Below are 25,925 nucleotides of genomic sequence, written 5' to 3'. Positions count from 1 at the left end.
GACAAAGAATTTTATTATTAATTCAATTCTATATTCACTAATATGAATTATAGTATTTGGTGTGGTCATTTGAGTAGGAACAAAAAGGAGTTTTAAAAAGCATTCTTTTAAGCTAATAAAAGTTGGAGCTTTGCTTATAACTTCATAAAACATTTATATAAAAACTGAAAAAAAATCCCTGCTAAAATGTGATTATTTGTTACGTGTGTATAATGTCCCAAATCTATCATGTAACCTACCCCACCCCCCACTATTCAATTAATTCTAGCAGTTTCCCATTACTTCCAATATCAAATATGAAATTCATTGTTTGGGTTTTTAATTCCTTCGTACCTTGATCCCTTTTTAACTCACAAGTTTTTTTATACATTACTCTTCACATTGTATCCAGTGACCTTCATTTTCTACTGACATGATAATCCATCATCTCTACCTCCTTATTTTGGGAATGTAACATGGGCTGCCCCCATGCCAGCAACTTTCATCCTCCTCATCTCCATTTCCTGTATTTCCTAGTTTCCATCAGTTCTTTGCTAAATTCTGACCTTTGGGAAAGGAGCTTTTCCAACCCTTCTTTTATTTTATTACCTTTCCTCTGAGAATGTTTCCAGTTTATCTTTGGAATAATTGCTTGTACTTGTTTGTACTTTTCTCTCCCATTAGTTTATAAGCTCCTTGACTGCAAGTTTAGTTGTTGCCTTCCTTTATATCCCCAGTATTCAGCACAGTACCTGACAGCATAGTAGGGTCTTAATAAATGCTATTTGACAGGATAGATAAGTAATTTTTTCTTTTTATTAAAGTTTTCTAGAGAAATTTGAGTCATTATTTCCTTTCTAACTTCCTTTCTAACTACATCAGTAAAATTAAATATTATACCAGATAATTAAAATTATACAACTAAAACTCAATCACTACTGAAACAAATAGAAGTATATACATTTAGAAATCAAATATATCTATATACCATAACCACATATAATTTTTTTTCATAAGAAATTAGGTATACATAGTTAAACTGCAATACTTCATGGATGTCCTAAAAAGGCCAGTGGACTTGGGTTAATAACTTAGTTCTCTAACCATGTAATCTCAGACAACCCTCTAGGCTCCACAAAATGAGGGGATCTGGACTAAATAACCTTTAATATTTCCCTATAACTCCAAATATATGGTACTAATCTCGAAATAATACAAACTACAGACAATAAGAATAGTTTAGCAAGTAGTCCTATTTTAAAAGATTTTTCTTTTGACAGAATGTCTTTCTTGAGAATAACATTTTCTATTATTTGGATCATTTCACTTTTCTGAAGACAATTCTCTCTAATTTTCATAAGTGACAATAAGCATTAGAAATATTAGCTGTGTATCCCATGACTAGTCTAGCACAGGGACTTATAAATAATAGCAATTAAATTTATATTTCTTGAGTAAATGAAGGTATAGATGCTAGATGTGATGCTAGAGATAACATTCTAAACTTTATTTATTTGATTATATTTTCCCCCAAAATTTTACTTTAAAATGCTTACTTTTAAAATCATAACGTAAATACCAGTAAGAAAACCCCAGACCTAATAAAGGAGTGAGCTAGAAAGATTCTAGAGAAGATTTTTTTAAAAATAATAATGATAACAGATATCAGATGGTTCTCTAAACAAGGGATCTTATATTTATATTTGAATTGATTTATAAAATTTTCACTTTTGAAAGCTTTCACATGAAAAATGATCTATGTTTACTACTTTGCCTTTAAAGGAGATTTAGATTTATATTAAAAGATATATTAAGAATATAGAAAAGGGAACTCTTCCCTTCCCTCCAATTTTAAGGATAATCAATTTAGCACAAGAAAAAATGGTCAAATAAGCCTTAAATTAGAGCTGGGTATAATAATTATAATAGCAATAAAAGTAACAATAAAATTACAATAGCAAAAATAATAAATAGCTTGTATTTAATTAACATTTTAAGTTTCGCAAAGCACTTTGCAAATATTATCTCATCTTCCCATAACAACCCCTAGGAAGTAAGTGCTATCATTATCCCCATTTCAGAGAGGAGAGAAGGAAACTGGGGCACATAAGTTAAATGATTCATCCAGGGTCACAGAGCTAGTAAGTATATGTTAGGATTTAAATTCAGGTCTAGCTGACTCCAAGTTAGTGTTATATCTATTGTGTATTCTAACCACCTCTCTAAAAGATTAAAAATGCACTTTAAATGATATATATTACGAAGAAAACAAGTTATTTTTATGACTAGCAAAGATATGAATTTGGACCAAGCTTAATTGACCATTGTGAGAACTGTAACCAAAGTAATCCTCACATGATTACCTAAAAATTAAAAATTTGTAAAATACATAATAATAATAATAATAACAATAACAATAATAATAATAATAATAATAATACAAGAGGGGGGCAGTTAGGTGGCAGAGTAGATAAAGAATTTATCCTGGAGTCAAGAGGACCTGAGTTCAAATTCGGCCTCAGACACACAATATTTACTTAGCTGTGTGACCTTGGGCAAGTCACTTAACCCCATTGCCTTACCCTCTATTGAAGCCACACTCACAGCAGCCTGTCCAAAGCTAGGGACCCCTGAGGTCAGAGAAGTCATCACCATAACTAGTTTTGCACTTTAATGAGAAGTATTTCTTCCCATAGAGGATCCCATAGGATCCTCCCTCTATAAATCAGTGCTTGGTCATCACTTGAAAAGAACGTCATTTTTATCTCCTGAGCTTTCTTGCTTCATTTTGGCTCCAAAATGCCTTCTTCAGTTTAGTTTAATTATATCTCTTCTGGTCAAGGTGTCTACTAGTGGGTCTATTATGATACACTTGATAACTAATACCAGCCACAGTGTTCAAGAGATGAGTTGCAGAGCAGGTCTTCATATCATGGTTGTTTCTAAAAAGAAATGCTTAGGGATTATATACCACAAGGTAGTATAGAATATTTTGATTACCAATATTACCTGGGCCTTCCATACACACACACATTCATATATATATATATATATATATATATATATATATATACACACATCTTCCTGTGCTCTTGATCTTCACCAGCTCTCTGATAACTGACTTTCCCTTCCCTCCTTCCCAGGGGTAGGGGCTGGAAAAACTAAGAACTAATTATATAAAACTTTATCTTGTTTTCCACTCATACTACTCTTTACCCTAATTGTACACAATTACCTAGATGACCTTTCCCATTGAAATTACAAGTTAGTTATGTCCATTTCCACTATTAATTTTAAGCCTCACTCAGTTGTCTGAATAACCCTAGGGTGTAAATCACTTTTAAAATTAAGGGTTACTATCTTAATATTTCCAAGATTTAGGAACTCTGACTATGCATAGATTGAAAATGGCTTGAGTAATTTTATGAGGTATATTGAAATATTTGAATTACTTGGATCAAGCATTAATTTTGATATGATTTCATCTCATGGCAATAATTTTCAAGTATGGGTGCTTCTACTACAAGTCTGAACTAAAACTTTGACTTTGGATGAAACCCATACTGAGTGAATTTCCTCATGTTTAGAAGTTTCTGTTGAGTGCTATTTGAGTTACTAGATTTTCTGTCATTTACATGTGTTTCACTGTTCTTTTTTTGTTATGTTCTTAATTCTGTGGTTTTAAAGAATGGATATTAGTCCTTGAAAATGTGTAAAGGTAGTAGCTCTTAAAGAAACTACTTCAATTACTGTTAGAGACATTGCAGTTACAGTTTATGTGAGAAAGTCAATCATTTCAACTGGAATTGAACACAAAAGAAAGTGAAGTTGCAAATTTAAAAAAATAAAACAAGACCAGCACCTGACAAACTACTTCTGCAAATAGCCTAATTAATTTTCAGAAAGCAAGCCAAGACATTCAGAGGGAACTGTTAAGTGGGATTGTTATTGATTTGTTTACAAAGCAATAGCGGTATCTTGAAATTGGAAGAACTTCTATTATGATCAAAGTCCCAGAGATAATTCAAGTATAGAGCTGTGGGTAGCATTAGTTCCTATCCCCATACTCACCCCATACTCCTATAGTTTTCTGAAAATTAGCATTGAGTAATCAGTGGCTTCCTATCTATTTCCTCCTTTGACATTTTATGCTTGAAAAGACAGATCCATGATTTCCTTCAGAATTGTCCCCCTCCTTATCTTTTTCCTGATGTCCTTTCCTACTTTGTTTTGAACCTTCCTGATGTCCTTTCCTACTTTGTTTTGAACCTTCTTCATCTCTACCTACCTACTTTCACTTTCTTCCCAACACTCCAAGTTCAATCTGAGCACAGTTATTTAGACCCAGGCTTGAGTAGATCACTGAAACCAGAAAGAGAGAGATATGGGGCCATCAACCAGGTTGTGCCTGAGCTAGTAAATCTCTCATCATCTCATGGATAGCTGAGAGATCAGTGTGACTTCAGATAGGTGGTAGCCAATAAAAATCTTTCTTTCCTAGTAACTGTCCTTCTCTAAATCACTTCTGCATACTAGAAGTTTGGCTTCAGAGCTAAATCCCTTTTGTGGGAGACCATTGAAGGTTAATCCCTTTTCCATCTCATAACAGGAAAAAAGACTCTCAATAGACCCTAGAGAGATAAAAGCTAGTCTTTTCAGTAGCACATACTCTGACAAGATTCCCATTCACTTGAACTTTGACTCCTAGAATGATGACCTCTGTACCTTAACTCCATGTATTCTAAATCACCAAACCAGAAAACAGTTTTCCAGACACTGTCTGTATTTTGCTTACAATCGGTTTCATTATTTAATAATACATGAAAAAAGATTCTTATGCCTACTTTGAATTCTCTCTTGATTCTGACAATTGGGTGATTTTTGACTTGGGTTCCCAAAATAATTATTAAGGAATATAAGAATCTCAGTACTAAAAAAAAAAAAAAATCAGATAAGAACCCCCATCATCAATAGAGGTCCCTCTAGCTTGTACTCATACATTCTGTCCCTGGTAAGATGAACTGCTTTCTTCTATCCCAGATCATTTCCATTATCATCTGACTCCACAAATACATTTTTTCTCCTTTCTAACTTCCCAGATCTCCTGCATCTATAAAATTAGTCCTTATCAGGGGTGATCTGGTATCACTTAAGATCTCAGAAACTCTTATGCCTATATCAGCTATTTTTATTTTATGTGGAAATTCTCTCAGCTGTTTTTATTTTAGATTTCTTGATTTCTTTATAGCTGCCAAGAGAAATGGGATACCAATGACTTCTTTTATACTGCTGTAAGACTCTCTTAGGATCTGAAGGTCATGCCTCCTCATCCCATTGGTAAGATTTCTCCTACATGATCCAGTGGAATAGGTAAATCCCATTTTATTTAATGATAGTGTACTGACATAATTATGTCAGGAGAGCAAGCAAATTCCCTTTTATCTATTGGTCATTTGTCAAGAGATCTCAACTCTGAATCAGCTACAAAGTTAGCAGTGATTTTTTCCAAAAGTCTTCTGCTGAGAATGATCATTCAACTTTTTAAAATACTTTTTTCTGAAGAACTTCTTCAAAAATCTTTTTAAAGTCTAGATAGTCACCACTTCAAAGATTTTGATCAGTCTGAGCCATTTTGTTTGCACAAATGTTGCTGCTTTTTCTCCAATAGGTTATATATGCATGTGCATGTCATTTTTCAGAACAGCCAAATAGTTAAAGAAAGGGAGTGGGTAGGACCAAAACTGTAACATTAAACATTAAAAATAAATATTATAATTATTTAAATACAACTTAAAGTTTAATTGGGAAAAATGGGAACAATGTGAGTTCTCAAATTAAAAATATTTCAATTCTACTTGAAATTCCTCACAATAAAAAATAGTTATTACTCCAACTTATCCTGAGGCAAGACATCTGACAAACAACCTTAACTATCTATGGGGGAAAAAAAAGTTGTGTGCCAGGGCCCTGGGCAAAAACTCATTTGTGGAGGTCCTAGTTACAGCTCTGGGAAAAGAATCAAATTAAAAAAAAAAACAGTGTACTGGATGAATCAGTTTCCATCTGGCCCTTCCTGAGCCTAAAGGACACTGAACTGGTATTTGAAACAGAAAGAGGGCCTGAAGGAAGATTTTCAACATGAGGCTGAATGAACCTTCATCAATGTGTACAGTTGTTGAGTAATTCCCAAAGCAGTATCATTAATAGACTAAGCTTGGAGGTAGATCCTTATTAAGAGAATAAATAATAACCAACATCTATACTGTGCTTTAAAGATTTACATCCTTAAAAATTTTCCTCAAATCACTTTGTGAGATTAGATAAGTATAATCATTCCCATTATACAGATGAAAAAAAATGGGATTTAGGTTAAATTACCATGTCATAGAGTAAATCTCAGATTTAGAGCAAACTTGTCTGAAAATAATCCCTTCTCCTGTTTGTAATAGGGGTCATAATACATTTACATAATTCTTCTTACTAGTTCAATTCCCCATTTCTGTTTCCATGATCTTCACATTCTAGCAGGTCAGTCACTAGGTTATCATATCAACTGGTCATATTTTTTCCATCTTCTTTCCATCTTTTTTTATCTTCTGACCAGACTGATAGAAAAACGATGCTAAACCCCAAGGGAGTTAATTCTCTTAATTTTGGAATTATCACCTTGGGACCTGAATTTTTTAGCCAACTATATCAAACAGAATCCAGACTACTAAAACCTATCACATCAAACCTTCTCTTTATCTCTCTTGACTATCACCCTTTTCTCCTCAGTTCCAATTTCTATCTCAAATCAACACTACCCTTCTACCACTACCCCTAAGTAAATTCAATTGAAGTTTACAACTTTGCTAGATACAGGACTAATCTATGGATCAACTCACTAACCCTACAACTAACTAGTTAGAGATTCCTTCCCCCCCCCCCCTCTGGTTACCACTCCATTTGTCTTTTCTCTTTCTTATAAAGGAATGTAAGCTTGTTGAGGGTAGGGAATGCTTGACTTGTGCATGTGTGTCTCCAGGACTTAGCACAGTGTTTGCCAAGAAGTAAGAACTTAAAAACTTTTTTTTATTCATTAATCTGCTTACTCCAGTGATTCCTATATCTGCTACAACTTGTGATTCTTTTTTTGGTACTCATACCTGTAGATACAAAACAAGCTCTAGCTTTGACCTCTTGTGAGTCTGTGGACACAAACTAGGGTCACACAGCTTTTAAATGTCTTCGGCTACATTTGAACTCAGGTTTAACTATAGGCTTAGTCCCCTTTCCTGAGTTGCCCAAGGGGATGGTACACAGCATTTTGTTTAGTGTTCTGCCCACAATTTATCTTCACCTGTTTGCAAAACTAAAGAAAACAATGGTTACAATTTTGATGATGCAGCTTCTTGTTCTAATATCTTTATAGAGAAGATGATTGATTCCTACTTCTCAAAATGCTGTACTAGCCTTCTTTATATTTTGTTTTTTGCCCTGATTAAATTCCATGAACCTAGTCTTTCTTTCTAGATAACTAATTCTTCCATTCTAACTTCCCCCTCTGAAGCTAGAAGACTCAGTGAAGAGTGCTCCCCCTTCCTTTGTATACCAGGACTTCAAAATGATATCTGCAAAAGCAGTAATCTGCATTGTATTGCCATGAGGATTACAGATATTTAATTTTTTTAATTGGAAACTTTTTAGTTTCATTTAGGGAAAGTTATTTTTACATTCATTTCCCTTTTAATTAAAAAAAATTAAGCCAGGACACTAATCGCTTTTGGGCTTTTATAATTGCCTACTCAGAAGTAGTTCCTTTTAGTGAAATCAAATAAAGCTTTATAAGAGAGTCTCCCTAAAATCAGTTCTTTATTTTTTGGGACATAAATGTAATCAAATGGAGAATATTCAATTATTTCTAATATGGTGTATATTTTAAATTATGCATTTTAATAATTCATTTCAAGTTATTCTCATCAAAATGGTTTGAAGAAGTAAAATTTGAATACTTTAGGTGGGTATATGCTTATTCAAATGGTACAGTTGCTTACTTTAGAAATAACAATTGTCCCCTGGCTTAGGGGAAAAGGAACAAGAGACTTGGTATGAAAGATAATGAAACTCCCTCTACCCTTGAAATGCAACATATAGTGTTAGAAATTTGCTTCTTGACATAGATGTCAAGTGACTTGCCCAAGTGTTACACACCAGTTTTTTGTGACAGAATAAATATGGTGCAAAATGATGTTATTGATAGCAATTTATCAAGCATATGTACCATGACATAATACAAACTCTAAATCCAATAAAATTAATTTCTTCAAAAAATAAACTGAAAGTAGAAAGGGGAAGGGAAAGGAGAGGGAGGAAAGGAAATGCTTCTTTTTTTTGCAAGGCAATAGGTTTAAGTGACTTGCCCAGGATCACACAGCTAGATAATTATTAGATGCCTGAGACTGGATTTGCGCTCAGGTCCTCCTGATGCCAGCTGATACTCTATCCACTGTATGACCTAACTGCCCTGAAAGTGAATGCTTCTTGACTAGAAAAATCTAATACTAAATAAAGAAGAAATGAGTTAGAATTTTGTTCTAAAGAAAACTGTTTGTTAATTATAATTACATCAGTCAGCAAAATCAAATATATACTAAGTACCTCCCTCCAAGAATGCTGACAATATAAAGTAACTTTTGGCAGTTCATCACTATTTATTTTTCAATGGGTACAAGGTACTTAGAAACATTAAAACTGATAAATTAACTGCATTAAAGTAAAATGAAATGACTTCTTCTGTGAATATAATAAGCAATAATCAATTTAGGTTCTAAGATTGTAGCTTTAGTGTTGGAAGTGATTTTTAAAAGGCAAATTAACATGAAATACAGATCTTTACCATAGCATTTCCCAAACGAATTTGGCCAAGGAACAAACGTGGATTTGAAATATGTGAATGGAACTCAAAAATGCTAGTTATTGAATGTAGGATACCTTTTGGATGGGAATGAGACTTGGGAGAAAAATGTAGTAAATGAAGTCTAATTTGTTTAAGTTACATATACCTACGTGTGTGTGTGTGTGTGTACACACACACACACACACACACACACACACACACACACAGGTATAAGTCAATTTATTTATTTATTTATTTATTTATTCATTTATTTATTTTTTAGGTTTTTGCAAGGCAATGGGATTAGGTGGCTTGCCCAAGGCCACACAGCTTGGTAATTATTAAGTGTCTGAGGCTGAATTTGAACTCAAGTATTCCTAACTCCAGAGCCAATGCTCTATCCACTGTGCCATCTAGCTGTCTTGGTATAAGTCATTTTAGAGGAGAATCATAATAACAAAAAATTTTGACCTTAAATTTTGAAAACATCTTGTAGTATCCAAGTGCCTCACCATAGGCAAATTGGAAATAGTTTTGAGTCTAGCTCTTTAAAAATATAAAAGCTTTGAGACATCAATCAAGCAATCAACACGTATTTATTATTTGCCAGCATAAGTTTTGTAGAAACAAAGAAACATAAAAGCACAAAACTAATCCCTGTCCTCATGGAGCATATTTGCCAGTGAGAGATACAGTATGTAAATTAATGTTGTTATCATTCAGTCATTTTTCAGTTGCGTCCCATTCACTCTTCCTGACCCCATTTGGGGTTTTCTTGGCAAAAATGTTGAAGTTACCATTTCCTTCTCCAGCATTTTATAGATGAAGAAACTGAGGCAACAGGGTTAAATGAACTTGCCAGGGTCACACAGTAAGAGTCTGAGGAAGTCATGTTTGATCTTTTTAAGACCCAGCACTTTATCCACTATGCTACCTAGCTGCCCCAATAATCACTCTTTGTTGTAAGTTAGTAGGAACAAAATGCTTATATCAGTAATTGAAGGAAATCTGAAAGAGAAGGCTTAGGTGGCTAGGAATGGGGTGAAAGAGGAGAAGGAGAGACCAGAAAGATTTGTAGAACTAGCCATTTGAGCTGACTCTCTAAAGAACTCTGAGATGAGATGCTGAAAGTTGATGGTGAGGAAGGATAGCATTTCAAGCCTGGGAGTGAATAGGCAAAGGCATATTGTCAAACAGGAAAGGCATTATCTCTTTCAAGGTCAGTATTGCTGGACCATAGAGCATGAGATGGGGATGAAATTGTAAGAAGAATGGTTAGGAAAAGCTCAGGTTAGAACTGCTTGAAATGCCAAACAGGACACTCTATATGATTTTCTAGACAATAGGGAGACATTGGGGTTTTAGTAAGTAAAAGAATGACATTGTGAAATCTATGGTTTAGGAAAATCATTTTAAAAGTCTTGAGGATCAATTACAGAGAAAAGAGTTGAGGAAGCAGAGGGATGGAAATGAAGGAGAAGTCTACTGTAATCATTAAAGCAGAGGATTGTGAATCAAGAAAAAGGGACATGTAATGTCAATTAATAAATATTTATTAAGCATCTGCATGTGGAAGGTTCTGTGGTAGTAGTACAAAAAAGAGGTAAAAGACAGAATTTGCTCTCAATTCTTCCACATTGTAAGGGGGGGGAGACAATAAGCTAATAAATAGGTACAAAGTATGGACAGACAGAGACAGATTATAGATAAAGATATATATCTGTATATCATAAATAGAAAGTATGAGAATGGAGGCATTAAAATTTAAAAGGGTTGGAAAAGACTTATTTTTTAGACTAGATGATAAAATTTTAGTTGGTACTTAAGGAAAGTCAGAGAAGCCAGTGATAGACATGAGGAGAAATAGATTGAAAGCCTGGGGAACAGTCAGAGGAAATACTTGGAGTTGAGAGTTTGAGAAAAGCTGGTAGTACATTTATTTTTATACTCAAATTAGAGATGGAGAATTTCAGGGCATTAAGTGATGTGCTCATAGTCACCCAACTAATTAGTGTCAAAGATGGGCCCAAACTTCAGGTCTTCTGCTCTTCTTTTACTATCTTCTATAACCTCTGTATTCTGACTTCTGACATCGCAAATCAATGGAAACTGTTCTCTCTCTCTCTAAAGCTCTTCACCTGACAATACTTACCATGTCTGCCCTCTCCTGAATATTCTCTCATTTCTAGGTTTCTATGGTATTAGTTTCTCTTGGTTCTACTATCTATCTGACTCTTCCTTCTTAGTTTCCTCTAGAACTTTCATCCATATCATACCCCTGGACTCCGTCTTGCGCCCTTTTCTCTTACTCTATTTCTCATTTGTGACATTAACAGATGATGTGAGTTCAATTAACATGATTACGCAGAAGACTATATGCACCTCTGGTCTCTATCTATAGTCTTGGAGATAGCTAGGTGGTGCCTGGAATCAGAAAGACCTGAGTTTAAATCCAACCTCACACAACTTCTAGCTGTGTGAGCCTACAAGTCCCTTAAACTCTATTTTCACATCTGTAAACTGGGCATAACAACCAGGGTTGTTGTGAGGATCAAGTGAGATTATAATGAAAAGTTCTTAGCCGAGTTCTTGGCACCTAGTAGATCCTATAACAGCATGTCAAACTTGGCTTGTCTAAAAGAGAACTCTTTATATCTCTCCCTAGCTGGCCTCTACCCAAACTTTCCTATTAGTGGACGTCATTCTCCAATCACTTACATGCTTGACCTTGGTGTCTTCCTCAACTCCTCACTTTCCTACCCTCCCAATATCTAGTTCATTGCAAAATCTTGTCAATTCTCTCTACTCATACAGTCACCACAGTGAGTTGGGCCATTATAATCTCTCTTCTGGATCACTGCATTTGCCTTTTAATTTTTTTTTTTGCCTTAACTCTCTCCTTCAACTGTTAAAGTATTTTTTATAAATATTTTCTTATTATGTCACCATATTACATCCCTCCTCCCCCACTCAAAAAACTCCAGTGGGGTCCTTTTTACCTCTAAAAGCAAGTATAAATGCTACTATTTGATACTTAAAATGTTTATAAATAATAATAATGACAACAACAACAATACTAACAGCTCATGCTAACCTTAGCACCTACTATGGTCTAGGCACTGAGGTCAGCACCTTACATATATTACCTCATTTGTTCCTTATACAATCCTAGGAGGTAGGTCTTAATATTATTCCCATTTTATAGATGAGGAAACTGAGACAAACAGAGATTAAATGATTTTCCCAGGGACACACAGTTAATAAGTAATACTGAACTCAAATCTTCCCGATTCTAGGCTAGATGCTCAATCCACTGTACCACCTGCCTTGCTATTATTTTGTTTCTTCCTGTATAATTGTAGATGTAACCAATCTCCTCTATTTTTGATATATTTATACTGGTCTATTTACTAATTTTCTCAAATGACATTTTATCTACATCTCCACCTCTTTGCAGTGGCTGTTTTTCAAAACCAGAACATTCTTCCTCTTCACTTCTTCCTATTGACTTCCTTCTATACTCAGTTCAAATTCTCCTTTTATTCAGAAAGTCTTTATTTGTCGCTCCAGGTCCCAATATCTTTTGCTTTCAGATTACCTTCCTTCCATTTTCCATATATCTGCTTTTAGATACTTATTTTCATGTCTCCAGTATTACAATGTAAGCTCCTCCCAGACAAGGACAGATTTTGCTTTTTTTATGCATCCAAAGCCCTAAATTACCTGACCAATTGTACTTGATAAATGCTTGTTGACTGTCTGGCAGTTATATATTTTGAAAAACATTATTGAGGTCGGGAAAATGGAAAAATTCAACCATCATAACTAAAATATTTGCTTCTTTATGTGTCTGGCACATAGTTGGACTAACTCTATTCTCTATCATAATGGTTATACTGTTAAAACTAGAAAAGGTGACCAGCAATTTACTTCCTGTTTTGCATTAGGGAACAAATGTAAACCTGTCTTCATTTCTTCTCTCAAGGTGTTTTCTATATATTTACAATGCCAGGCATTAGAAATACTGTCAGTTTATAAAAACTCCAGATACTATTTTAGGCAAGTGGGTAACAAATTATTTTCTATGGGTTTTATAAACTAAACAATTCCTTCTTAGACAAATATGTATCACCATTTAGAGTAAACAAACTATCTTATTAACAAGCCAGAATTAGAACATTCTGTACAGGCCAAAATTTTCTTTAAGAAGTCTCTTGTAAACTGTAGGAAAAACAAACATTTTACAGAAATGCAGTCTAAGCAAAGAACAAAGTGGGGAAAAGCTGGTGACCTTAGAAATGGAATATAAGTCACAGTAATGTTATTTGCAAGGACAAATTGACTTTGTATAATGAGGTTGTTGACCTGAGTTGGTTTAAATTTGTTTTAAACATGAGAGAGAGTACCATTGTATTTTTAGCCTTATAACAATAGGAAGAGAAACCAGGATCAATAAGTGACAATTAAATATTCTCAAGAACATTTAATCAAAGCATAGAGTTATAATTTTTGTGGAGTACAAAAATAAAATATAATACCATGCATCTAATATTTATTTGGCAACATATCTGTTACCATTGTGACATTAGTTAGTGACATTGTAACATTACTAGTCTTCTTGGTCTCAGTTTCTTCATCTATAAAATTAGGGGCTCTGAATAACTTGACTTCCAATATCTACTGCATCTTTCAATCTAAGATCTTATGAAATAGCAAATTATTAATTAGCCAGTCCTTAACAGCAACTTCCTGTGGCTGATACTTGCTCCCTGTTCAATCTTCCATTTTCTGGTTTGTGACAGAGGATTTGGATCAAATGACCTCTTAGCAACCTTTCAGTTCTAGATCTATAATACTGTGAAATTAACTGTTCTTTTCTCCTAATATTAAGTCCGGAAATTCATATTTTTGCTGAACTTGAAGATGTACATCATGAGGAAGAAGAGGTTGCATGCTTTCGCTCATCGACTTTCTCAGGCAATAACTATATAAATTATGTAATATCTATATAACAAGCCCCCTTCTCAAAAATCTTGCCCTAATAAAATACTGATTTTCTTCATCAAATGAAAGAGCAATGGAAAGATAATTCCTACAACTGCCAGAGACAGACAAGTATGATATAAAGCCTTGATTTGAATGAATTCAAACAATATGAAAAGTATTGATCCTGGAAAAAATAATAAAAGAGTAAAAAAAAATAATTTCTTTGGAAGGTAGACTCCACTTCCCCTACTCTCCAGATGAAAAAGCACCAATATAAAAATGAATGATTTGCTGTAAAGACATATTAACAATTCTGGGATCAGAATATATAAATAGCAAGCAGATCATAAGGACAGCTCTGCCTCCACTATTGCAGAAAACCCAATATTGTCTCTGAGGTTATTTCATTGATTATAAATAGACCACAAGAGTGGCAAGTGTACAACATGAGAAGCATAACCCATTAGGTGGTAATGGATATTACTTGATGTTGCTTCATTACCTTTACTGGCTCAGTGACTGATTTTTCCTTGTATAAATGCCACCCTTTAGATAAAATTCCTTCCACATCCGGCTGTTTAGCTTGAACTGTTGCTTCGATTTCCTGGGGGGAAAAACACACAGTGTAGATTAACTTCACAGTACCAATAAAATTACTAACTTTAAATATCCTCTTGGAGGCTCTACATGTGGTGCTAAAAAAAAGTATCTGGAGGCAAGAGGAAAGAATGAGCACTGACAGAGAACAAAAAATAATTACCAAAAATAGGTGGGCTATGGCAGTCCTAGTGAAATACTTTTTAATATTTAGCCCTGCTTACTTTGTTTTTCCTATTTCCATTGTTATTTGCACAGTATCATGTTGTGCATAGCTATAATGTACTGCTTTTCGTATATCAATTAGAAAACAAGTGAAGTACAGCCTTTCACCGTAATTAGTATAGTTCAATATGTTATTAGAAAGATTAACTTGGTTCTTCCATCTTACTATATGAATCTTGCTTTAGTTTTTCATAGCAAACTTTAAGTAACAATCAGTTTACCCTTTCTATATCACTAAAAAATTTTACAGGGAAAAGTAAGTGCTGAAAATGCAATATTATTATTATTATTATTATTATTATTATTATTATTATTATCTTATTTTTGGTTCAGAACTATAAATTCGTTGGAATAGGTAGTTTCCATTGAAGAGATTCTACCACTACAGGTTATCAAATTTTCATCAAATTATAGTCTTAGAAAATTATCAGGATCAGTAAGAATTTTAAGTGATTTTTCCAAGGTTATATAAAAATAGGACTCGAATCCAGATCTTCTCAATTCCCTGGATGCCTCTCAACATTGCAATATATTGGTTCTCTTGATTCTTAAGATGTCCTAAGTGATACAGCCCTATTAAAAGGAATGAAATGATTTCTATCATGGTTTTCAACTGGAAGAAAAGAAAATCATCTGTCTTCAGATGTTTTATTATAAGGTAGTTTGTTAGAGCTGCTTTCTGATTCCACTGAAGAAAGAAACATAGCAAAATAGTCATATATTTCAGTTAAAGGAAATAAAGTTAAATATTATAAAATGGATTTTAGGAAAAATACTTTTTTTTTCAACATGAGTAATGATTAATCAATGTCAGGTATCAATCAGAGCCTCTGGAGCTCTTCCAGAAAGCTTTTCCAGATTAGCCAAGAACTATCTTTACTTTTTATTACCACATAGAATTCAACATAACCCATTTTTTGTATAATCACACAGATATAAACACATACAAATATGTTCATAAATTTTGCATAGTCACATACCTATAAATATATGAATATTTGTGTAGTATATTTAAATTTGTGCTATTGTGATATATATATATATATATATATATATATATATATATATATATATATATACACACATATATATATTCTATTCAATTGATTTACATTTCCCCTTTCTTATGGGGATCCTGGAAGGCTTGTATAGTGACAAGAGTAATAGAAGACCTTCAGTATTTCTCAGAAGGAAAATGAGTTGTCAGGTATCCCTGACCCTAGAAAAATAATGTTCAGTCCGAATCAGGAGGCATATGAACAGTAGAGAATATGGAAGTTAAGTCATTAAGGTGGACTGGCTAGAAGCAGGTGAAAACAAATTTAGAGAGTATATCCAAACAAGGATCCAGAAACAGGCTTTTTTAACCAAGATCTTTGCAAAGGGGGTAGCATGAACTATTTGAAGAAACAAGAGCCTCTAAGAGGTAGAAGTAAGGAGTGAGTATGTGACAAGTATATATGTACAAAGGCATGGAAGAATGTGAAATAAGATTTATGGGGAAAAACAAATTAGAATAGAATAGAGAATGCTTAAGGGAGAATAATACAAAAAGACTTTGAAAAGATTGAATGGAGACAGATGGCAGGGGCTTTAAATTGTTAAAAAAAAAAGGGGGGGGAGACTGAAAAGGGATTTGTATATTCTTTCAGAGATAACCTTGTTGGGGCATCTTGGTGATCCAGTGTATAAAGCACCAGTCATGAAGTCAGAAGGACCTGACTTCAAATCCAAACTCAGATACTTAAAAATTACCTAGCAGTATGACCTTGCACAAGTCACTTACCCACTGCCTTACCAAAAATGCCAAAAGGGGGGGGGGGAGAGAGAGAGAGAGAGAGAGAGAGAGAGAGAGAGAGAGAGAGAGAGAGAGAGAGAATCTTGAGCCACTGAAGCTTCTTGAGCAGAGGAGATAATCAGATTTATACTTAATGAGTCAACTGTGTAGATGATAAAAGCTAATGGAATAGGCAGGAAATGATAAGGCTCTGAATTAGACAGATGGATATAAGAGGAGGGGGGAAGAGGGGATTTAAAAAGGAATATGTAACTGTAGAGAAAGATTCAATAAGATTTTGCTACTAATGGAAGGTGACAGAAAAGCAAAAGTCAAGAATAACAGTGAATATGAATGACTGGAAAGATGGGGATTCCCACAACAGAAATAGGAAAGTTAGGAAGAAGAATTAAATTTATTTTTTGCTTTTGAGTTTTTTTTTGGTAGACTGGAGGAAAATGAGTTTTATTTTAGGCATGTTTTAGACACTTATTTTTTGCCTTTTAGAATATTTTATTCTAAGATTTCCTCTTCTTTAAAGTTATAATTGTCAAGTGTAACAAGATCCTAACAAAATTTTGAATTTTGGCTATGATTTTTCTAGTAGTTCTCATTTTAGAATTTCTTTCAGGAGATATCCAACTGAATCTCTGTATTTTTTAATTCATCCTCAGAATCTGGTAGTGATGGGGGTGGAGCCAAGATGGCAGAGTGAAGGCAGGAAATCCTGACAGTTCTCCCCAGACCACTCCAAATGCCTTTAAATAATGGCTATAATCATATTCTAGAGTGACAGAATCTTCAGAAAGACTCAGTGAAACAATTTTCTGGCCCAAGACAACTTGGAAGATCCATAGCTTAGAAAGGGCCACAGTACTACCTGGGCCATCCTGAAGTGAACTGGCTACAGCCATTAAGGAATAGATCACAGGGTTCTGGGGTCCCTGAGGGTGCCTGGGTCCATGGTAGTGGGGGTGGTTTCCAGACCTCTCAGCCCAGGGATTACCAAGGACAACTTGGGGAAAACTCTGCTGCCGCCAGAATGAGTGCGAAGCTCAGTCCAGTGCAGGATTCAGCACAGCCCGACCCCAGGACCCAGAAGCAAGCCTAGGAAGCCACCCAGTAGCTGCTTCCACTGTACTCAGGCCACAGGCAGCAAGGGGTTCAGGGCAGACTGCAAAGGTCTCTGCTTTCTCAGAGGCAGGACTCTGTTGCTTTGTCCATACTCAGATCCCAGTCTCAGAAAGGGGAGTTTTACTGCCAAAATGAAGTAGACACCCTTATCACAGTTTGATGACAGAGGGGAGTGCCTGTTAGTCATCCACAGACCAGATCATAGACCAGGAAAGCAGTCAGAGCCTCTCATAAGACCTTGAAAGAATTGCAGTCCCTGAAAATAACCACACCTTCAAAATCTTGGGAAAGTGCATCCTCCATACTGGAGGCAGAATCCTACTTTAACAGAGTTAAAATCAAGTCATAGGCTGGGGAAATAAGCAAACAATAGAAGAAAAAAAAATCTGACAATAGATAATTACTTTAATCTTCAGAAGATAACAAAATCAAAACTTCTGTGTCTAATACCTCCAAGAAAAATATAGTCACCTAGGTTTTGGAAGAGCTCAAAAAAGATTTTGAAAATTAAGTAAGGAAGGTGGAAGAAAAATTGGGAAGAGAAATGAGACCAATGTGAGAAAATCATGAAAACTAAGTCAGCAGCTTGGTGAAGAATATAAAAAAAATAGTGAAGAAAATCACATCTTAAAAACCAGTTTATATTAAATAGAAAAAGCAATCCAAAAGGTCAATGAGGAGAAGAAAACCTTAAAAAGCAGAATTGGCCAGATGGAAAAGGAGTTACAAAAGTTTTCTGAAGAAAATAATTCCTTCAGGGGTGGCTAGGTGGCACACTGTTCCTGGAGTGAGGAGTACCTGGGTTCAAATCTGGGCTCAGACACTTAATAATTCTAGCTGTGTGGCTTTGGGCAAGCCACTTAACCCAATTTGCCTTGCAAAAACCTAAAAAAATAATAATTCCTTCAAATGTAGAATGGAGCTAAGATGACTTTGTGAGAGATCAAGAAGCAATAAAACAAACAAAAGAATGAATGAAAAACTTGAAGAAAAATGTGAAATATCTCATTGGAATAAACAACTTACCTGGAAAACAGATCTAGAAGTGATAATTTTAAAATTATTGAGCTACCCGAAAGTCATGACTAGGAAAAGAGTCTAGACTTCATTTTTAAAGAAACTCTCCAGGAAAATTGCCCTGATATCCTATTAGCAGAGGGTAAAATAGAAACTGAGTGAATCCACCAATCATCTCCTGAGATTCCAAAATTAAAACTCCCAGAAATATCATGGCAAAATTTCAGAACTCCCAGGTCAAGGAGAAAATATTACAAGCAATCAGGAAAAAAACAATTCAAGTATCATGGCATTACAGTCACTATTACACAGGATTTAGCAGCTTCTACATTAAAGGCTCATAGGACTTGGAATATGATATTCTGGAAGGAAAAGAACTTGGATTACAACCAAGAATCAACTATACAGAAAAACTAAACATATCTTTCAGGGGAAAAGATGAACTTTTGGCTATGAAATAGGAGACTCTCAGACTTTTCTGTTGAAATGACCAGAGCTGAACAGAAAGTTTGATCTTCAAGTACAGGACTCAAGAAACATAGAGAGGGTAGAAGGGAATGGAAAATTATGAGGGATGTAATGATATTGAATTGCTTGTATTCCTGCATAGGAAAATGATACTGATAACTCATATAAACTTTTTCATTAGGGAAATTAGGGCAATTAGGAGGAGCATATATAGACAAGGCAAAAGAGGGAGCTGACTATGAAGGGTATAATATATATTATATATATTATATATATATTATATTATATATTATATTATATTATATTATATTATATTATATTATATTATATTATATTATATTATATTATATATTATATTATATTATATTATATTATATTATATTATATTATATTATATTATATAGATGGAGTTAATGAGCAAGAAAGGAATGCAATGGAAGAAGGGTAAAGGAGAGGTAGAATGGGCTGCTATTTCACATAAAAAGAGGCAAGCAAAAGCTTTTTCAAAGGAGTGGAAGTGGGGTACGTGAGGGGGGAAAGAGTGAGCCTTCACTCTCATTGGAAGTAGCTCAGAGAGCAAATAACATTTGGCAATAGAAATCCATCTTACCCAAGAGGAAAAAAGGAGAAGAAAGGGATGGGAGAAAGGGGACAGGGGAGGGGAGGCAGGGTGTAGGTGATAGAAGAGAGGGAAGATCATGGGAGAGGGTAGTCAGACACAAAACATTTTTGAAGAGGAACAGGATGAAAGGAAGTTGAGAATAGAATAAATGGGGATGAGGAGGAATAGGATGGAGGGAATTATACCTAGTAATAATAACTGTGGGGGAAAAATATTGAAGCAACTTCTCTGATGGACTTATGATAAAGAATGCTATCCATCCCAAAGACAGAGTTGATAGTTTCTGAATACAGACTGAAAACTCTTTTTTTTCTCTCTCTATTTTTCTTGATGTTTCTCTTTCTTTGTGGGGAGGCCAATTATGTTTACTTCTACAAGAATCTAGCATTGTTGGACAGATTAATTTGTGACTTTTTTTAAAACAAAGTACTTGGGATTTTTTTTTATATTTTAGTCTTGTATTTCAGAGAATTTGATGATTCTTAAATTATCTTTCATTGGCCTATTTTTCAGATAACTTTTGATACCTTATATTTTCCTTTATTTTTTAGTTTTTTGATATTTATTCAATATGTTTGTGATGCCTTGAAATAACTGAGTTCTGTCTGATCCATTTTAATTTTTCTGGGTATTTGAATATGGTTTCTCAGCTTCTATTATTATCTATTTTCCTTTCAATTCATTCTTCTAGAGTTCTCATTTTATTGACACATGGAAAGGATAGAAAGGAAAAAGCACTGCTTAGTCACCCACGATATGCTAGGAACTGTGTGCCTTAAAAATATTTCACTTAAAATTCCATTAAAATTTTTTTGCTTCATTTCTTCCATGAACTCTTATGGTCCTATGAATAAGGGTTTTTTTTTTTCCCCTGAGAATTTACCTTCAGATGTTATGGAGTCATTTTCTTCTGGACATCGCTTGGTTTATAATATTTATTCATACTGTTAAAAGTGTTTTTGAATTTTTTTCATATCTCCAGTTTTAAATTTTTATTTAGGACTTTGTCCCAGGTTCATAATCTTTGCCATCTTTTAGTCATAAATGGTTGTAGTAGGTTTGAACCTGACCTTAATTTCTTGGGTTCCTGCCACTGGTTTCTACTTATACTCTGCGGGTCAGTGGTTAAAGTGCTGGCAAGTTTTTCTAAACTTGCATTTTATAGTCTGGTTAGGGAATATTCAAATCTTAGAGGTTTCCAACTCCTTCCCTAAGAGAAGTGCTAATATAATCTTGTCTTCCTATGGAACTTCTGTGTTGGCACAGTCTTTTCTATATCCTCTTGTGCAAATCCAGGAAAGGCACTGTGATGATTTGCCCAGTCTATCCATACCTACTATAGACTTGTCCTTTTAATATTCTACAATTTAAATTTTTAAGAGTATGATATTCAATTCATCTGAATATTAGGTGTCGCCTTTTATGTTTTCTACAATTTCAGTTCTTTTGAGGTGGGGTGTTCCTTAATTTGCATCTATTTGGCATCCCTGGGAAAATACTAGGGTTAAAAATACTTTTTATTAAAAAAAAGACTAAAAGAATAATAGCAGAAGTTGTTGAAAACCTATAATTTTATTAATATGATTTAACTTGTGACTAACTCATTGTCCATCTACATCATCCATTGTCTAGCTGCTTATCTTTTCTGGATTAAATATAACCCCAGGCCAGTCCCCACGTAGTATAGTTTAGTTATTGAACCAAGTGATATATTCATAAGTTATTCAATAGTAATCAAACTGAGACTTGCTTAGATGTAGTGGGAGAAATATATTTGACAACATTCATAGGCATTGAGAAGAAACTATTAAGTTAATTCAGCTGAGATCAGATCCTTTCAAGATCTAACAGCCAAGGAGGCTGAAATAAGATGTCAGAGACTTGTCTGAGTTATCCCTCAAACCCCTCCAAATACCATAAAATAATGACTTTAAATAAATTCCAGAGTGCAGAATCCATAAAAAGAGAGTAAAACATTTTTGACTGCCCAAGACAACTTTGAAGGTCATCAAGAAAGATCTGTCACAACAGGGTGAAAGCAAAACACAGTTCAGCACAGACCTCTGCAGTACAGACCCAGAACAATGGAAATTGGCTTTGGGAGACAATGAGTTAGTTGTGGCAATAGTTACTTCCAGAGTTCTCAGCCCAAAGAAAGAAAAGGGGTCAGAAGAAGATTAAAGGGGTCTCTTTGCTAGCACTGAGGCAGCACTCTGTTGCTTTGCTCATCTTGAGATCTGGATCACAATCCTAGGCCACAATCCAAGGGAAAGGAGGAGCAGGAGCACACCAGAGCTTGGTGCCTCAGGGGTTCAGGAACACTCCTCAAATTCAAATTCATTCAAAAAAGAGTGATTTTGGTCACTTATACAGACCAGGGAAGTAATAAACAGGTCTCCTTAAATCATACCATCTTGGAAGAACTGAAAATTTACAGATTCCTAGAAGTAGTTCTAGAAAAAGTTTGCACAAAAACTTAGAAGTTTGGGACAAAGCACCCTACATCCTGGGAATAAAGCCCTACTATAACAGAGTTAAGTCATAGACAAGAAAAATGAACAAACAAAAAAGGACTGACCTATGAAAGTTACTATGGTGAAAAGGAAGATTAAAATATACTCAGAAGAAGAAAACAAAGTCAAAGCTCCTACTTTGAAAACCTCCAAGAAAAATATGAATTGTTCTCAGGCCATGGAAGAACTCCAAAAGGATATTGAAAATCAAGTAAAAGAGGTAGAATAAAAATTAGGAAGAGAAATGAGAGTGAAATCACGAAAAATGAAGAAGAGATTGCCTTACAAAGCAGAATTTGTCCAATGGAAGAAGCACAACAATTCAATGGAAAAAACCCTTCTTAAAAAGTTAAAACTTGTCCAAGGGAAGAGGTGATGCAAAAGCTTACTGAAGAAAATAATTCCTTAAAAAGTTAGAATCAGTTCCTCTGCCTTTGGAGGGCAGCCCACTCTAAGGAGGATCATTCCCCAAACTCTTCTATTTCTTTATCCTTCTGTATTACGTATTTTGTCTATTACTTATACTGCTTTTCTTCCTTGAAATTAGCCTACTTTTGGGGAGAATGACACCCCCCACTTTGCTTCTCTCTACTTTTTACTCCCTGCTTGTTTATCTTACTGTGGGAGGCCAGTCTTCCTAGGGGAGCAGGATTCTTCAAACTCTCTCACCCTCTTCCTTCTCCTGAAAGTCATTATATCTTACTGTTATTCAAAAGAACCTAATCTGTGAGCCTTTTAATAGTATCTTGTGAACTTTTTGTAGTAACTTGCAAACAGTTTTTGCAACTTTTTAAATTAAAATTTAAGCTTCTTACCTCCCTAAGTTTGCAACATTGAGTTCTTTACCCAAAAAACCCTCATAGATCTTTGTCTCCTCCCTGAATCTCATTTCTCCCAGTTCAATCCTTAACCCGCCCCCCTTTTCCTGAGCACATTTTCTCTCATCTTCAAAGGTAGCAGAACAAATTAGAATCCAACAATATGTTTATAAGAAATAAGCTACTATGCTTCAGGTGAACTAAAGAAAAAACAAGGGTAGAAAACATGTTGAAACAAAGCAACAAAAAATTAAAAATGATCAAGATAAATTTCACTATACTTAAAGTCACCATAGACAATGAATCAATATCAATGCATACATACTATATGTTATTATATAGTACTGAAATGTTGATAAAATTAATCAATTTACAGGAATAAACAAAAAGTAAAACTATAATAGTTGGCAATTTTAACATACCCTTTACAGAACTAGATGAATCTAATAAAAACTAAATAAGAAGGAAATTATTGATCTGAATGGAATTTTAGAAAAGTTAGATATGATAGATCTCTAATTACTAGTGAATAGGTACAGAATAGTATGTTTCTTAGCAGTGTACAGAACCTTTACAAAAATTGATCATGAACATGGGCATTAAAAATCTCACAAATAAATGCCAGAAAGCAAAAGTGTTAGATACATTTGAATCAGTTTGGTGATAGAAATTTTACTCTTAGTGATGCAGGGAAAAGATGTAAAGAATTCTGATGTAGCAGAATGTAGCAGAAACAAAATTTGTAAGCTTAAAGGCTGTTAAATCTTGTTAAATTGAGTGGTTTCCTGCTCCTAAGATGTAAATGGACTAGAAGTAGAGAATTATAAAGGTAGCAGAAGCAAAATTTGTAATCTTAAAGGCTGTTAAATCTTGTTAAATTGAGTGGAGGTCTCCCACTCTTGAGATGTAAATGAACTACCATTGTTTCATTGTTTGATGTAAAATTTGTATCCTGATCTCTTCAGGCCTAACCCTCAATCTAATTCTTGGTCCAATAAGGGGGGAGGGGAATTCACTGGTGAGCTCTCTCCCTCTCACTTTCTATTGTAACTACTTTTAATAATTTTTTCTTTTATTTTCACACTTGGTTTCCCAGGTCTGAGTGGTGATTTGTCACAGGCAGATTTGAAACCAAGCCAGAAGCTACATTTTGGTGAGCCAGCCAGGATACTCTACCCAGACCTGGGAAACTGGATTGAGCTCCATAGGTGAGAAGCACACTCCTTTTTAGATCCTAGATTTTTAGAAAAGTAGAAAAATTATTGGACCCCTAGCCTTTCTTCTGTGTATTGTTCCCTGCTTACCCTCTGGAAAAGGGTAGCACATTGATATTAAGAGATTAGCAGGTGCCTGGCTCAGACTTCACCAGGTGCTAATCTCCTTTGGTTTGACCACCCTTAAATGTAGGTCTGCTCTATGTTGTTTGCAGTAGCCCTTATGTAGGCCTGCCCTGTGTGGTTGAAGTCAGATTGACTGGCAAAGGCAGTTCTGAGGTATTTGGCCTATGTCCAGTTGACATGTTTGCCTATCTAGAAGTTTAGGAGAATTAAACATGGAGAAAATTTGGTACCAAAGACTCCTCCCCCCGCCCCACACACAAGCTGTGTGCTTGCTCTTTGGAAGAAATTAGATTTGACAAAGCAAACACCGGAGCTCCTGGAAATTGCCTTTGGCTGAAACTCTCTTTCTCTTTGAAATGGTCTCTCTCATTTTCTGCCACCCCCATCCTCTGCAGGGGGGGGTGGGGAAGGGAGAAGGAAATTTTTTTTAGAACTTCAAAACTCAAACTTATGTCTCAGATGGAATGCATGCTTCTCTGTGGTAAGGGTAAGACCCCTCCCTCCAAATTTGTTTTAGCCCCTTTGTTTAAAATAGGAGACTCCCATGCCTTCTTTCTGGTTAAGGGAGGAGGAGGGTTGGGCAACAACCACGTTTTCCTTAGACACACACTCCACTCAATTCCAAGCCCCAATCCTTAAAGACATTATCTAGGCTGAGAAAATCCTACCCTTGGGAAGGGGAAATGGGCAGATTGCTCGAGAAGTCTCGAGATCAATTAGTTAAGAAAAAAAAAAGAGAAAGAAAGTAACTTTTTCTGGGACTAGGAAATTCAGATTTCATCTTTGAATTAAGCATGTGCTAATAACTAATATCTCTGTACTAAAATACCTGGATTTGAACTTTATAAAGTTAATTAAGTATGCATTCAATTTTAACTATTGATTGGCTATTTCAAAAATCTTAATGAACATGAAAAGAGGTTCCTCAAGAAATTCTAATTGATTTCAAAAATAATTTGACTGGTCTTAATTGGTACATTCAAAAAACGTATTATAATATATGTGTGTGTGTGTGTGTGTGTGTGTGTGTGTGTGTGTGTGTGTGTGTATGTATTTAAACATCAATGGGACATTTTTACATCTCTCCCCTGGCCTGGCTAGTTGTTAAAAGTTTATGTATAGAAGTTTCCAGCTATATATGTAACCTGGGATTAAACTGTGGTTATTTGCTTTGAGGGAAAAGCATCTATATAACATGAGGAAGATAAAATAATGATGATAATTTGAGATTTCTCTGTGATAATCTCTAGTCAATTATTATGTGATAAGTCTGGAGATGATGAGCAACCCCCTAGCCAGAAGGAGATGTTTAGTTATTTTAAACATAGTTAATAACTAAATGAGTTCATTGCAAAAAGTTAATTTTATAAAAAATATGAATTAGGGTTATTGCATATTTATATCTCAAAATCTGTTTTTCTTGCATTCCATTTACAGCACTGTCCTTAGGTACATGAGTAACAATTGAATTATAATTTTTCCCTGGATCTCTTATACCAAATTACAGCTTGGCACTCTCTTGGCTCTCCTTAGTGTTCAGTCACTTGAAGCTCTGGTTATAGGTAATTACT

At 34.7% G+C, this 25,925-nt stretch overlaps 1 protein-coding gene across 7 annotated transcripts in view; it reads right to left on the bottom strand.

Annotated features, from left to right (window-relative positions):
• DMD (dystrophin) overlaps nt 1-25,925 on the bottom strand; it is a 2,282,785-nt gene that overhangs the window by 788,351 nt on the left and 1,468,509 nt on the right. For all 7 annotated transcript variants that reach the window (XM_074220296.1, XM_074220284.1, XM_074220285.1 and 4 more), the window contains one exon: nt 14,346-14,447. In XM_074220296.1, the coding sequence (XP_074076397.1) occupies nt 14,346-14,447 (102 nt within the window). The remainder of the gene's footprint in view (nt 1-14,345; nt 14,448-25,925) is intronic.

The sequence above is a fragment of the Macrotis lagotis genome, chromosome 1 (genome assembly GCF_037893015.1).
Source record: "Macrotis lagotis isolate mMagLag1 chromosome 1, bilby.v1.9.chrom.fasta, whole genome shotgun sequence".
Classification (NCBI taxonomy): domain Eukaryota; kingdom Metazoa; phylum Chordata; class Mammalia; order Peramelemorphia; family Peramelidae; genus Macrotis; species Macrotis lagotis.
The sequence above is the reverse complement of the archived record's forward strand: the minus strand, read 5'-3'. Positions and strand labels throughout refer to the sequence as shown.